This window comes from Nicotiana tomentosiformis, chromosome 3 (assembly GCF_000390325.3).
Source record: "Nicotiana tomentosiformis chromosome 3, ASM39032v3, whole genome shotgun sequence".
Taxonomy (NCBI): Eukaryota; Viridiplantae; Streptophyta; class Magnoliopsida; order Solanales; family Solanaceae; genus Nicotiana; species Nicotiana tomentosiformis.
The window spans coordinates 77,555,854-77,572,316 of record NC_090814.1 but is presented as its reverse complement, the minus strand read 5'-3'; the positions used below and the strand labels follow the sequence as shown (position 1 = coordinate 77,572,316).

The 16,463-nt window shown below is 39.7% G+C and overlaps 1 protein-coding gene across 1 annotated transcript; it reads left to right on the top strand.

Moving 5' to 3' along the window:
• The first annotated feature begins 254 nt into the window (after positions 1–254).
• LOC104111582 (uncharacterized) lies at positions 255–16,057 on the top strand. Its single transcript, XM_009621314.4, has 2 exons — positions 255–2,308; positions 15,798–16,057. Exons 1-2 carry the CDS (start codon positions 770–772, stop codon positions 15,831–15,833), a joined length of 1,575 nt encoding a protein of 524 aa, XP_009619609.1. The 5' UTR covers positions 255–769; the 3' UTR covers positions 15,834–16,057.
• Positions 16,058–16,463: the final 406 nt, after the last annotated feature.

Below are 16,463 nucleotides of genomic sequence, written 5' to 3'. Positions count from 1 at the left end.
AAGGAACCGGGCCGGTCCCGGGCCCTGGCGGGCTAAACGGTCCCTAGCCTGACGGGCCCAAATCATAGGACCGGCCCACTAGACCGGACCAGGGCCGCTAAAACCGGACCAAACGAACCTGGCCCGTTTAGCCGTTTGGCCCGTCTGGCCCGCGGTTCCGGGCCGGTCCCGGGCCTGGACCGGCCCACTTGCCAGCCTTATCCTAACCCAAAACTGCTCTCCGTACAAATGACTATTCGCTACAGTACACCTAGTACCTTTATGGCGGCTGCTCCAACGTACGGCGGCCAAAAGTCACCCGGCCAGTCCCAAAAGAACTCCCTAGCCATGGCGAACTTTCCCCAATTGGTTTCATCTTCAAATTTCACCCAAGTTGCTGCAGATCTTCAAAATGGTAACGTTGTTATTGTAGCAAAATTTCGCCTGGGAGATTCTGAAAATTTCCAACTCGATTAAACTTCAAATCTTGCAATTCCAAGCCGTGGAGTTTGGTCTCCACATCAAGAACTATCTCTCCGACAAAAATCAGGCGATTTAAACGACGGAATAATGAGTTCTAGGAATGGCGATTTGAGCAACTTCATGGATGCCAACGTCTCTCCCCAGCCCTTGGCTGTGGGAGAGCCAAAACTAATCCCTAATAATCCAAACACTAACCAAAATTTCCAGCTTTCATAGTTTGCATACACAAAAATCTGCCACTTTGCAGTCAAAAATCGATTTACTTCCGGTGAAAGTTGTCCATGGAGAACCAACAATTGAATTCACTATGGAGGAGGTTAATGAGTTTACAATTGAAGAAGGCTTGCATCAAGCAGTTGTTGTTAAGTTCTCATATGGAAAACCTGAGTTACAAGTTTTGCGACAGATTATTCCAAAGCAATTCGACGTTAAAGGATCGTGCAATATTGGACTGCTTGAATTCCGACATGTCTTGGTCAAATTCGACCTTCTTGAAGATTATGTCCAGTTCCTATCTAGGTATACTAGCTATGTGAAGTCCAATGGTGGAGAATTCTTCTTTAGAACGTTTCCTTGGACTATAGGTTTTAATCTTAGAGAGGAAACAAGTAAGGCAGTCGTCTGGATTTCTTTTCCAATGCTGTCACCCAACCTTTTTGCTAAGAAGTCATTGTTGTCAATTTCTTCAGCAGTAGGGAAGCCCCTTGCAGTGGTTAAAGCAACACATGATCGAACAAGACCAAGTACCGCTAGGATAAAAGTACTCCTGGATCTTTTAGAGAGGCATCCTAAGCGAGTTAAAATTCATATCGTCGACAAAAGTTCTGGGAAATCTGTTGAACACAAGCAGGAGGTTGTGCATGACAATCTCTCAAGATATTGCACATATTGTAAACATCAAGGGCATGATGAAAGGTTGTGTCATCTGATGAATGGGAAAACTAAGGAAGATGATGCAGTTGCGAGACAAAAAAGTGCTGGACATGATGATTTTCTGAGTGCTATTGAAACGAGTAGTGTTGAGCAGTTAAAAGGAGATGCTAGAGATTTTTTGAATGCAAAAAGAGCTGGGAAAATTGTGGAGGAAGGATTAGTGGAAGATAATGCAGGTAAGCAGCAACAGATGTTGAATTTGCAGACTGAAGGAGTGCAACAGACTGTTATTGTCAACGAAGGTGTTGTTGTTGGTGTTCCTAAGGCTAGTGTTCAGGTGGATACAAGAAATAATTCAAGACGACATAATGGACAGCAGGGTGATGGAAAACAAACCGTAATAACTGATGGATTTGGAAATCATAGAACTACTGCTACAGTTCCTTTGAATCGAGCTATAGCCAGGTTTACCGGTGAAATGTCTATTGCTGTAGCGAGAGGTACACAGGATGTGGATTCGACTTTACACACCACTGCTATGGTGGATGCAACTGGTGTTACTGAGGGTCCAGGAGCTGGGCAAAAATATGACGGAGCTGGGCATCAAACATCTAATGGAAAGGGGCAAATTAACGTACAGAAGGCAACTGACGGGAAGGAGAAAGGAGCGGAGCAGGTTGCGCTTGGGGCTTTGAAACATAGTGTTACATTAAATTCAAGTGTTGGTCCTGCTAATGACCATGTGATTGATCGAGGTTCATCTAGAGGTGAAGAAGGAGATAATGTACAATTGTTTGAGATGGAAAAAATAGCAGGGCAGATACGTGAAGCTGAAGCTAATAAGCAGGGTATCACACATGATGGACAAGCTACTAAGGCAGGTGCACAAAATAATGCAGCTGCAATTGTGGAAGGTAGTGCACGAACAAGTGTTTTGAAATATGCAACTGCTGAAAGTCCTAGAGATACAAAGGTACAACTGTAGCTTTTGCGCCCCCTTACTTGTACTCTTCCTTTGTGGTTTTTTTTATTATTAATAAATTAGCTACTGGGCAGACCGCCTAGTAGTATAATTTGCTAAAAATATAAAAATAAAAGATCCTAGTAATCCCTTATGTATAAGGGTAGGACCATCTTTGTCCTTTATACTCCCTCCGTTTCAATTTATGAGAACTCATTTGACTGGACACACAGTTTAAGAAAAGAGAGAAGACTTTTGAACTTGTGGTGTAAAATGAGATACATATTTTTGTGTGGTTATAAATCATTGCATAAAAATAAAATATTTTCAAATAGGGAAATAGGTCATTCTTTCTGGCACAGACTAAAAAGAAAATAGATTCAATTAATGACCCGACCGGTTGTTTTGAATATTTTAGCATGATCCCCTATTTATTGCCTCCTCTATGTTGTATTATGGTTATGTGACTTACCGGGGTGTTCGATTTTGGTTTCGGGTGAGTTTTAGAGTGGAATGGGACATATAGTCTCTAGGTTGGAGCTTTAAGTTGAAAGAGTTGACCATAATTTGACTTTTGTGTAGACGACTCCGGAATGGAGTTTTGACTGTTCAAATAGCTCTGTATGGTGATTTTAGACTTAGGAGCGTATCCAGGTATTGATTTGGAGGTTCGTAGTGTAACGACCCGACCGGTTGTTTTGAGAATTTGCGTCTCATTCGGTTGCTTAATTTCTCGAGCAACTTCGTATTTTATATTATGACTTGCGTGTGTAGTCGAGTTCGGATTTCGAATGATTCGGGGTTGATTTTGAAGGATAATTCTTGTTTTAGAAGCTTATATGAAAAGAGTTGATCGGAGTTTGACTTTTATGTAGACGACTCCTGAATAGTATTTTGATAATTCCAATAGCTTTGTATGGTGATTTTGGGCTTAGGTGTATGTCCGGATTTGGATTTAGAGGTCCGTAGGTTAATTTGATGCATTTTGGCGAAGAATGGAAAAAGTTGAAGGTTTGGAAGGTTGAGAGGTTTGACCGGGAGTTGACTTTGTTGATATCGGGTTCAGATTTCGATTCTGTGAGTTAGTATGGCACTGTTATGTCATTTGGAACATACATCAAATATTTGACGTCAGTTGATTTGATATGTTTCGAGTTGTGAAAGTTGAAAAGTCATAAGTTCATTAAGTTCGATTTGGAGTGCTATTCGTAGTTTCAATGTTGTTTGATGTGCCTCGAGCAGTTCCACGTTATGCTTTGGGACGGGGGCCCCGGGTGTGTCTCGGACGAGTTTCAGATAGTTTCCATGTCCTTGGGCAGGTGTGGTTCTGGTGTGTCGCACCTGCGCATTTTTGGAGCGCAGGTGCGTGGCCGCTTCTATGTGATTTTGGTCGCTTCTGTGACTTTGGTACCTGTCCTATTGCTTGGCTTTTGCGGACAGGGGACCGATCGCATCTGCAAATGCAAAAAGGTGACTCCAATAGGTCGCCCGCTTCTGCGGCATCTTTGACGCTTCTGCGGAATTGCAGATGCGATGGGTGGCCCGCATGTGCGATTTCTAGGCTGTTAAGTGAAGGCTTCAGGTGCGAGTGTTGGCTCGCAAAAGCGAGAGCGCATGTGCACAAATATTTTCCATTTTCTTCATATTTTGAGTTGTAGACCTTGGTTTGGGCGATTTTTGAGGGGTTCTTCACGGTTTGGAATGGGGTAAGTGTTCTTTACCCAAATGTATTTATACTTCATGAATCTGTTATTGTTGTTGTTGCTGTACTCGGTGTTGTTGAGCCGAGGGCTATGCTTGGTTGTGGTATTGAAATTGTTTGAGGAAAAGTTGTGGCATATGGGTACATACGGTGAAAGACCTTATATTGTGTTGTTATATTTTTGGCACACGTGGTATTGTTATGCGCGTGCGGCGAGACAAGGTGGGCATTTACTTTATTGTTGCGCACGTGGGGAGACAAGGTGGACTATGTCGAGGAATGATTTATGATGACTTGTGATGGCCTGGGGGCATTGTTATTGATGATATTGGTGGTGTGGTGTGCCTACCTTCAGTGACTTATACATTTTATATTTTGTGGTGTTGTTTCCTATGTGCCCTTAATTGTCTCCATTCTTACTTTTGATTTGAGCTGTGATAGAACACTTGCATAAGTATACACGTAATTAATCACCCATATCGGTTTAAGAAGATGAATCCTAATGTTATTGACTATTTACATGTACTCTCGTTTACTTTCCTTCGGTATGAGAATCGTTCTATTGACACGTGAGTTGTTTGTGCGGTTATGAATCATTGTTATTATTGGCACATGAGTTGTCCGTGCGAATATGAGTTATAGTAACTCCCTTAGCACGCGAGTTGTCTGTGCAGATATGATGTATTGATGGTATTGGCACGTGAGCTGTCCATTACAGCACGTGAGTTGTCCGTGCGATTGTGTTTTGTAATTTAGGCACAAGATGCAAAGTGATTAGGGTTCGTGAAGTGGGACCTGTGATTGGTAATTATGAGGCGTGGTACCTCGGTGAAATTGTTGAATAGATCTTGAGTGGAAGCGGTTGTTCTTATTGAGTTGTTACTTCTTTTTCTTTATTGGATTGGTTTCACCGGACTTAAGCTGTATTCATCTCACTCCATGACGTTACTACCTGTTGTGCCTCATTGCCAATTGTTGCTTTGGTTTCCTATTACAAGCATTGTTTTGTTATTGTTATCATGCTTAGCTTTATATTTATATCGTTCCCTGTTAGTTTGACATTTATACTTGTACAGGTTATTACGTCTAGTAGGTGTCTTGACTATTCCTCGTCATTACTCTACCAAGGTTAGTCTTGATACTTACTGTCACGGCCAAAAACCCATTAAAGGTCATGATGGCGTCTAACACTATTGTCAGGTAAGCCAACCTTGACTAATTAATTTAATTACCCATTTTAGTATTTTTGAAATCAAAATTTCTTCAATTAAATAGTAAAGATAGAACTCATAGAGTAAGTGATAAATAATTTACAACTAAATTACTAAAAAACTCATAACCACTCCCAAACCCAGTGTCACAAGTGCATGAACATTTACTAGGAATATAAAATAAAATACAGCAACTATCCGGAATACAAATTAGACAGGAAAAATATAAATAACTCTGAAGGAGACTCTACTAGCTGCGGATCTTAATATAGAATGCAACTCATCTAAGTCTCCGCATTAACCACACCTCTGTGCCCATAAGGCCGCTAGACATATACGTACCTGTACAAAAAATGTGCAGCAAGTGTAGCATGAGTACGTAAACAACGTGTACCCAGTAAATATCAAGCCTAATCTCGAAGAAGTAGTGACGAGAGGTCGACTTTGACACTCACTAAGGGTCAATAATATTAAAAATAGAAATATTAAATCAACATGATTTATAGGATTAACAATAATTTCCTTAACAAGTAGAGATAATTTATTCTTTCAATTCCAATAATTTCTAATTTATCAATTAGTTTCACAAGCTGCAATATAATATCAAAGTATCGTGTAGTTATTATTATTAGGCACGATTTCTGTCGAGGTCGTACGACCCGATCCAGAGTGTCGTGTACACTGTCTAGGGACGTGCGGCACGATCCATAGATGCATCTATACTGCCGAGGCGTTCGTCCCGCTCCACAAGAAAATATGATATTTTCTTATGTACCTCCGGAATGAGAATATATTTATTTTTATAGCAACAGTTAAATAATTTGAGCAAAAATTCAAGTATGTGAAATTTCAGTCTCTTATTATTTCCTCTAACAATTTACAACAAAAATTCCAATATTTCAATTAACTAAAAGATGCAATTATCACAAGTAATTCATGATTTGAATCCTAAGCTACCCGGACTTAGCAATATTAGTAGTTACGCACGGACTCTCGTCACCTCATGCGTATGTAGCCCTCACAATTAGTAACAATTATTAATTTAAATCACCTAGGGGTAAATTCCCTCTTACAAGGTTAGACAAGACACTTACCTCGCTCCGAAGTTCCATAGCCGGCTCCCAAGCTTTTCAAATAACTCGACTGATGCCCAACGCTCCAAAACTCGCTTTCGCTTTATTAACATTCACAAGCTTTTAATCCTCCTCCGACATCGTAACATTGAGTAAAATGCTCATACGCCACTAACAAATTGATATCTACAATTACAATGCCAATTACAATAAAATTATGACTCAAAAATATTTATCAATATCCATTTATGGCTCACAAGTTGGCTACAAGCCTTCAGCTCAAATAGTCTAATAGCTTCACTTACTAGCACATTCAACTCCACTCTTATCATTTATTACCCATTTGAAGTTATCAATGATACTACATTAATTCTCTAATACCGCCAAATTACTATTCATCGTCTTTCTTAACCAACATTTCCAAAACATTCAATTTGGTGATTACTTAGTTGAACACTTCCAACTAAGCTAGAAAATGATTCCATAGGTTCATTGCATCCTTTAATTTCATTTCTAAGAACACTATTTATCTTTCACTCATTTTCTCAAGAACACTATTCATGCCATGAACTAGGGTTTATGAAATCAATTATCCAACCATAACAACTTGAAACAAATATTAGAATTACTCTCACCGACTCATAAGAAATGAGCTTGAAGCATTAGTATTACTTTCTTGAAGCTTTTCCTTAAAATTCCAATGTTTGGGAAATTTGGTGTTCTTGAACAACTTAAAAGATTTCTAGGGATTTCAAAGATTGAATGATGTTAATACTAGTGTTAATAAGATGTTATTAACTTAAAATATCCAAAAATAACTCACCTTGTATTCTTAAGTAGTCCCCAAGGTCGAATCCACCATGAAAGAACAAATCCCTAGCTCAAGAAAATCCCCAAAAATGGCTGCTGCCCGTGACTGCCTTGTATAGGCACATGTGCTTCAGCAAGTTGTACCTTGCGATGTGCAGGTTGTACCTCCTATTATAAGTTTTCCCGTGCTGGACACCTTTTACTAAAACATCCATAACTCCTTGTAGAAATATCCAAATTACGAACGGTTTAAAGTGTTAGAAACTAGACTCAAATATCTTTCATTTGATAGGTTGTCCACCATATAACTCCTTATCTATCTATCTATCTATCTATCTATCTATCTATCTATCTATCTATCTATCTATCTATCTATCTATCTATCTATCTATCTATCTATCTATCAATCTATCTATCTATTTATCTATCTATATATATATATAGGCATGCTCGTCCAAAGTTAGGTTTTGTATGTATTCATTTGGAACTTTAGTCTATCATGTAATTTCCAACTTGACTTAGACTTAGGAATCTCCTTAGACCCTATATCACTTATAATATGACTCGTACACTTATTAATATACGAACTTGCTGGAACCTTCAAATCCCGATTCCGAGGTCGTTTACTTAAAAAATCCAACCTTAGTCAATTCTTCCAACTTAAAGCTTTCAAAATAAGAATTTTCTTTCCAAATCAATTCTGAACTTCCCAAAATTAAATTTCGACCACGCGTACAAGTACCTGAAGTGAAGTTGCTCATGGCCTCAAACTGTTGAACGACGCGCTAGGGCTCAAAACGACCGGTCGGGTCGTTACACTTACTGGGTACCAATGTGGTGTACTCATGCTACACTTTCTGTACATTTTTGTGCAGATCTAGGTACTTCAGAGTTGGTTGATTGATAGCTAGCTGTTCGGGTTTTGCTGTGGAGACTCAATGTATAACTTCCATCGTATTCGTAGGCCTCAGAGTCACCTTATGATATTGTACTTGTACTATTTATTTCTATTCCGGAACAGTTGTACTTAGAGATTTCATAGTAAACTCAGTAGAGCTTATGACTTGTACTACTGGTTTTGGGATATTGTATTGTACTCGAGGTTGTTGGCTTATTATAGAAGATTATGGTTTAAGTTCGATAGTTTCTTTAGTTGAATTCTATCATTTAATTCAGTAAGTGTTAGGCTTACCTAGTCTTAGAGACTAGGCGTCATAATGACTTCCTACGAAGGGAAATTGGGGTCGTGACAAGTTGGTATCAGAGCTCTAGGTTCATAGGTGCTACGCGTCATAAGCGAGTTTAGTAGAGTCTTACGGATCGGTACAGAGACATTTGTACTTATCTTTGAGAGGCTTCATAAGTATTATGAAGACTTCACTTCTTTCATTCCTATCGTGCGAGTTTATTAATCTTAGAGTTTGAGCCCTTGTCATTCTATTCTCTCACCGATGGTGAGAACACGAGCTGCAGTTACTGATGATGCTACCCTAGAGCAGGTGTTTCTAGGGGCCCAGGGAAGAGGCAAAGGCTGAGTTAGAGCACGCACAATAGCTAGAGCAACTGTCAGAGCAGCAGTTGAGGAGTCGCCAGTTGCTCCGGTTGGGGGACAGGCCCCGGAGGCTCCTGTTGCTACCTCGGGACTTCAGGAGACTTTAGCACAGTTCCTGAGCATGTTTGACACATTAGCTCAGGTGGGTTTGATTTGGGTTGCACCAGCTACTTCATAGACCGGGGGAGGAGCTCAGACTCCCGCCGCCCGTACTTTAGAGCTGCGAGTCCACGTTGGTCAGGTCCCATGTATCATGCCAACACATCTTGTTGTTCCAGTTCAGCCCGTGGATAGGGCAACAACATCTGAGGGGGAACAACATAAACTTGCGAGGTTCAAGAAGTATCACCTTCCAACTTTTACTGGTTTGTCTTCAGAGGATGCACATAGTTTTGTAGTGGAGTGCTACTGTATTCTCTGCACTATGGGTATTGTAGAGACGAGTGGGGTTGCTTTTACTACGTTCCAGCTTAAAGGAGCATCACATCAGTGGTGGCGAGCGTACAAGTTGGGTAGCCTAGCCGATGCAGCTTCACTTTCATGGACTCAGTTTTGAGAGATGTTCTTCGAAGATTTTCTTCCCCAGACCCTTCGGGATGCATGGTGCACAGAGTTTGAACAGCTGCACCAGGGCACTATGTCAGTGTCAGAGTATGCCGTTAGATTCAGTGATTTGTCCAGGCATGCTCTTTCTTTGTTTTCTACAGTACGAGAGGGAGTCTGCAGGTTTATTGAGGAGCTCAGTCATAGTATCCGATTCAGTATGGCTCAGGAGTTGGAGACGGATGTTTCGTTCCAGCAAGTGGTAGAGATCGCTCGCAAAATAAAGGGCATGTGGGATCAAGAGGCAGAGGTTAGGGAGGCTAATAGGCCTCGTAGACCATGAGTATCTACTGGTCCATATTTTGGAGGCAGGGTATGACATGGTAGAGGTTTTATGGGCCAGCTTGTCCAGTTTTCACTTCAGACTTTGCACGGTGTTTTACATACCCATGGGTCTCAGATTACCCACACCGGATAGTTTCCACAGCCATGCCAGCGAAGGGGTTGCTTTGAGTGTAGAGATACCAGTAATATGGTGATAGATTATCCCAGACTCCGTACATATATGTCACAGCGGCGTATTCATGCTATGAGTTCTTCTCCAGTTTCTGCTATCTATGCACCGCCAGCAAGGGGTGTAGGTTAGGCGGGTATAGGGCACCCAAGAGTGGGAGGCCTGGCCCATTGATATGCTTTCTACAGTAGGACTGAGACCGTTGCACCAGATGACGTCCTTACATGTATGGTTTCAATTTGTTATAGAGGAGCATCATTCTTATTTTGATTCGTTTTTGCTTATCGGAGTGAGTTCTCCTTTCTTGCTTCATATATGGGTGAGTTTCGTAATTTTGTACTCTGATTATGTATTTACCCCATGTTGGGAGGTTCTATAGTGGTAGCCCATGTCTATCCTTTTGTTTTGTTCACTATTGGGAGCTTTGAGGCTAGAAGTGATTTTTTTGTTACTCATTACGGTAGGTTTTGATGCGATTTCTAGATAGTTTGGTTACAATTTTTGATTGAGATGCTCTACCGGTATTGGGAGTTCGTTGCATGTTGTGATTTTGTTTTGCAGAATTGAATTAGTGGAAGGCTACGATTGGTATGAGGTGTATTCTATTTGTGATCAAGAGTTGAGGTTGAGGCCTTCGCATTTTTATGTGATTGATATGTTTGCATCGGGTTGCCTACCGCGGTGGGGTTATATTAGGATTTGATACTTGTTGCTAGTTTATATGTTTTGATTCACCCTTGTGGAATATATTCATAGTGTGGTATTGATAGGGAGTTGTGCCTGTCGGGTTTCTTTGATAGTTCTCTCATGTGTTTCTCTTTCAATATTCAGTCATATTCGTGCTATGCTTACTGGGTTTTAGATTGCGAGGTGTGTGCCCAAGTGGTGTTGGGTGTGACTTGTTGATTTGAGTGAATAGTCATGGTATCTTCATGTTTCTTGCATCGTTGTTAGTGTTGTGGAGGTTTGGAACAGGGTTCTAGCCGATATGAGGTTACTCACTGGTGTTGGATTTGATTTTGGGTAGCTATGGTGGTTAGAGATGTTGTTATGGGAATATGTGTGATGTTTTACGTCGTGTGGTTGTACCTTGTGGGGGTAGGCATGAGTTGTTTGTCACGCCCCGAACTTAGGGAGCGCGACCGATGCTCAACTGAGTAAACCCAGTCGAGCAAGCCTAATTTACATTAACCTCTCATCATTTCTCATGCATGATTTACCATAACATAATTAGATCTTGACTTTCATATTAAATATATTTGGCTCAATGGCCCATAAATCCTTTCTCATGATGGTTACACAACTTTATAAATAGCTCTAAATATTGTGAACATAAATACATGAAAAAACTCAAATCTTTAATTACATGACCCACAATGTACATGGAGCTTCTATAACAATAGATACCTAAATACATAAAATGAACTAGACCCACCCACCCACTAGAATTGTGGCGGGTTCACCATAAGCTGAGTAGTGAAGAAGATCCCTCTCAAAGATCCATATCATCCTGTAGAAGTATACTTGCATCTATTAAAAGATGTAGCCCCCCCGGCAAAAGGGAAGTGAGTACATGTGGAATAGTACTCCTATGTAAGGCAGTCAAAACAACATATGAAAATACGGTAATTCAAATAAGAGGAAAATAAAGTACATGAAAAAACTACGAAACATCCCATAGAATCACATTTCAAGTCTTACTATACTTGCATCATTCTAAACTTCTTTTAGGATCAACTGATCCGTATGAACTATACGTAGAATACATAATATAGTGTAATTGTAACAACATGTACAAACAAGGCCAATGAAAGTGGAACCTTCCTCCCTTATTTTACACATATACATTTCATAAACCGCCCTTAGTATTCACATATCATATTATACATATATGGCTTAGATAGCTGTTAATGTCAAGAAAATTTATTAAGAGCTTCCATTCAGATTTATATATATTAAGTCGAGGATCCTTTATAACAACCTTCACACAAAGAGGCCCTGCCGCCTCACCCCAACATATACGGGTGGAGGTGTATCACGATACCACAATCTCTACACAAAGCGGCCCTGACGCCTCACCCCAATATATGCGGGTGGAGGTGTATCACAATACCATAATCTTTACACAAAGTGGCCTTGCCGCCTCACCCCAATATATGCAGGTGGAAGTGTATCACAATACCATAATCTCTACACAAAGCGGCCCTGCTGCCTCACCCAAATATATGAGGGTGGAAGTTTATCACAATACCATAATCTCTACACAAAGCGGCCCTACCGCCTCACCCTAATATATGCGGGCGGGGGTGTATCACAATACCACAATCTCATATATAACTCAAAGCGACATAGTTTGTCATTACATTTATGGTCGTAATCTCCTATATCTTTGGAATATTTCATGTTCATGCTCGTCATAGAGAAACACAACTTATTACATTAGCACATGCATGGTAAATCAATAAGTCAATTCCAATGGCACATGAGCCCAATTTCGTTTCTTAAGGTTCATCATCCTTTAGCATAGGACATCTCCCTTCCATCTCGTTATTCACTCCCTTGACATCTTGAGGTCATTAACTAGGTTCATGACTCTTGGGGACATAACAATCGAAGTCAATTATATATATTATTTCAAAAGCATACAACTATATTTGAAACCATTGGGACATACAACACCTCATAATTCTCTTTTAGGCAAACGACTACATTTCATGTTCATACCATCACTTACTTGTACTTGCCATGGGTGATCATAGGATATCAAGAATATATTTAGAATATTTAGGAACACCATAGCCTCTCTTCATGAGGGCGTAAGAGCTTACAACATATTGGAAACATAAGTACATATATGTTCATCTCAAAACCTTTCACACTATATATATCACTTCACAATTACTATCAACTACTTACAACATCATTATTTCATTGGCTCCCTTGGCCATACATACTATTCTTCATTCATGGCACTGTGTCCGTATATCATATCCCATACTTTCATTTCTTTTACTTTCAAGGATTATCATCATATTTAATACTCTTGAAATACCTTTCCACAAAAAGGGCAATATAGAATCTCAACTCATGAATATGTAAGAACTCAAAACATATTGGAAATACCTACCAAGCATAGCATTAGTTAGACCAACCACATTTGGACATGACTTGAGTACATAAGCTTTTGGATAATTCTATTTTCGGAGTCAATTTAGAATAGTTGAATCAAGGCTCATTTCAAAATATTTCACATATCATTTCATTTCATTGGTGCTATTGGCCATAAGTATAGCTTTCATTCTTGGCACGGGGTTCACACTTTATATCCCCAACTCACTACTTTCACTTTCAAGCATCTTTATAGATTATCGACAACAAGGAATTCCTAATCACGACTTTAGTATACCTATGAGCCATTAAGAGTCTTATGCACATTGAGACTTCTTAAACAATTTGGCATAATAGCCTTCACTTGAAACACTACTTGGAGTCATAACATTTTTATACCCAACTCATGCTTTGAACACATTCCCGAAGGATAACATCATATGATAAGAGCATCCGAAATACATTTTGAACATATACCCTTTCAACACAAGGCTTATTCGGAATAGTTAATTTATAATGAATGACTCGAGACTTACAAGAACCTCATGGGATTCAATTCTAGGAGAGAAGTTTAGCCAACATACCCCTCTTTAAGCTTTCCTTAAATTACTACAACATTCCAAAAATCCTAGCAATCCCAATCTATTTTGAGACATAACAAAATTGAACACAAATTAGAAAGATATTCATGGTTTCAGCTCATTCGAGCATTTTATCAAACACTAGGTGTGCATTAAGGTTCGAAGGTCCTTTTATGGAGAATTCAATAATCCCAAACCCATTATCTAACATTTTAAGCTCAACAATCTCCTTATGCCGCTTTGATAATACGTGCATGCAAGATGGACAACTCCCATGCCCAAAAATTATCTTACTAATTACTCAATTCTATTTAAATTTAGAAATTGAAGAATTGGGGAAAGAAATTCTTACTTCTTTGAAGCCCTGACAACCCTTTGATGAATTTAAGGTTTGATTCAAGGTAGAGTAGTAAAATCCTTAGTCCTCTCTTTCCTCTCTCTAGAATCACTCTCCCCTCTCTTTAAAACACATGAAATTCCCCCCAAAACGAACCCTTAGGCTAGATAAATGAAATGGGGGTCGGGTTATAAAAACCCAGAATTTCCACAGCCGAGCCGCATGGGGAGCGGAGGGACACGACACAGCAGTGGAAAATGTGCCCAGAATTGATTTTGCGAAGTGTTCTGGAAATCCCCACAGGTGCGCCACATGGGGCGACGCGGTAGTGTCACCTTTTGCTAACTTTTGGTAATATGGTCATAACTTCTTGTAGGAGTGTCCAAATGATGAACGGGTTGAAGCATCAGAAACTAGACTCGAAGATCTTAAATATGGTAGGTTGTTAATCACATAAATCCTTATATATATATGTATATATTCTTGTTCAAACTTTGGTCTTGTGCGTAATCATTTGGAACTTTATTCTATTATGTAATTTTCCAACTTGACTTAGTGCCTCTCCTTAGACCCCACATCACTTATAGTATACCTCATACACTTATTATCATATCTAATTGATATCCATCATATTAATAGTCCTCGTCTGCACACAAAATAATATAATTAGCACACATCAACTTTCTTAATAGCCCTTAAGTACTTTGAAATTTTCTGGGGTGTTATATTGTTGCAGCTAGGTGAGGCTGATACCGTGTGTTGATATGGGAATCGGGTCTTTGGGAAATGATAGGATGGTGAAAAGTTTGGTTCTAAGGTTTATTTGTGTGAGTGGAAGAAATAATCTTCAGTTGAGATGGTGTTGTCATGCCTGTGTGTATTGAGGTGATGTGGGATCACCTGCAAGTATATGTATGGTAAGTCCATTTAGTGATTTCATGACTTCCGAATGGTTCTTGGCACGTTCGCACATGAGTTGTCTGTGCTATTGTTGAATTGATATTTTCACATACGGCGTGATAGGGCAGGCTATATATGTGGGTTTGCACATGTGATGAGAAAAAGTGGGAATATTATTATGCGCGTGCGGTGAGACAAGGAGGGCATTTACTTTATTGTTGTGCACGTGGTGAGACAAGGTGGGCTATGTTGGGGGAATAATTTGTGATGACTTGTGATGGCCTTGGGGCATTGTTATTGATTATATTTGTGGTGTGATGTGCCTACCTTTTGTGAGTTATACATTTTACGTTTTGTGGTGTTGTTTCCTGTGTGCCCTTTGTTGTCTCCATTAATACTTTTGATTTGAGCTGTGATAGAATACTTGCACAAGCATACACGTAATTAATCACCCATATCAGTTTAAGAATATGAATTATGATGCTATTGACCCTTCACATGTACTCTCGTTCACTTGCCTTTAGTGTGAGGATCGTTCTATTTGCACGTGAGTTGTCCGTGCGGTCATGAGTCATTGTTATTATTGGCACGTGAGTCATCTATGCAGATATGAGTTATGGTCACTTCCTTAGCATGCGAGTTGTCCGTGAAAATATGAGGTATTAATGGTATTGGCAAGTGAGCTGTCCATGCAGCACGTGTGTTGTCCATGCGAATGTGATTTGTAATCTAGGCACAATATGCCAAGTGATTAGGGTTCATGAGGTAGGACCTGTGATTTGTAATTATGAGGCGTGGTACCTCGAGGAAATTCTTGAATAGATCTTGAGTGGAAACGGTTGTTCTTATTGAGTTGTTACTTGTTTTCCTTACTTGGTTTCATGGGACTTAAATGGTATTCATCTCACACCACCACGTTACTACCTGTTGTGCCTCGTTGCTAATTGTTGCTTTGGTATCCTATTGCAAGCACTGTTTTGTTATTGTTATCATGCTTAGCATTATATTAATATTATTTCCTGTTACATTCAAATTTATACTTGTACAGGTTATTACGTCTTATAGGTATCTTGACTGTTCCTCGTCACTAGTCCACCTAGGTTAGTCTTGATACTTACTGGGTACCGATGTGGTATACTTATGATACACTTTCTGTACAATTTTTTGCAGATCCAGGTACTTCGAAGTTGGTTGATCGATAGCTAGCTGTTCAAGTTTTGCTGTGGAGTTTCAATATATACCTTCCATCGCGTTCGTAGGCCTCAGAGTCACTTTATGATATTGTACTTGTACTGTTTATTTCTATTCTAGAATAGCTGTACTTAGAGATTTCCTAGTAAACTCAGTAGAGCTTATGAATTGTACTTCCGATTTTGGGATATAGTATTGTACTCGAGGTTGTTGTCTTATTATAGAAGATTATTGTTTAAGTATGATAGTTTCTTTAGTTGAATTCTGTCATTTAATTCAGTAAGTGTTAGGCTTACCTAGTCTTAGAGACTGGGTGCCATCATGATTTCTTACGAAGGGAAATTGGGGTCATGACAAGTTGGTATCAGAGCTCTAGGTTTATAGGTGCTACGAGTCATAAGCGAGGTTAGTAGAGTCTTATGGATCGGTACAGAGACGTCTGTACTTGTCTTTGAAAGGCTACAACACTATTATGAAGACTTCACTTCTTTCATTCCTATCGTGCGAGTTTATTAATCTTGGAGTTTGAGACTTTGTTATTCTATTCTCTCACCGATGGTGTGGACACGAGCTGTAGTTACTGATGATGCTACCCCCAGAGCAGGTGTTTCTAGGGGCCTAGGGCAGAGGCAGAGGCCGAGTTGG

Coding starts and splice junctions, on each gene's coding strand:
- LOC104111582 (XM_009621314.4), top strand. CDS start 770: ATGGAGGAGGTTAATGAGTTTACAATTGAAGAAGGCTTGCATCAAGCA. Junction 2,309..15,797: donor AAAGTCCTAGAGATACAAAG/GTACAACTGTAG, acceptor AATTTTTTGCAG/ATCCAGGTACTTCGAAGTTG.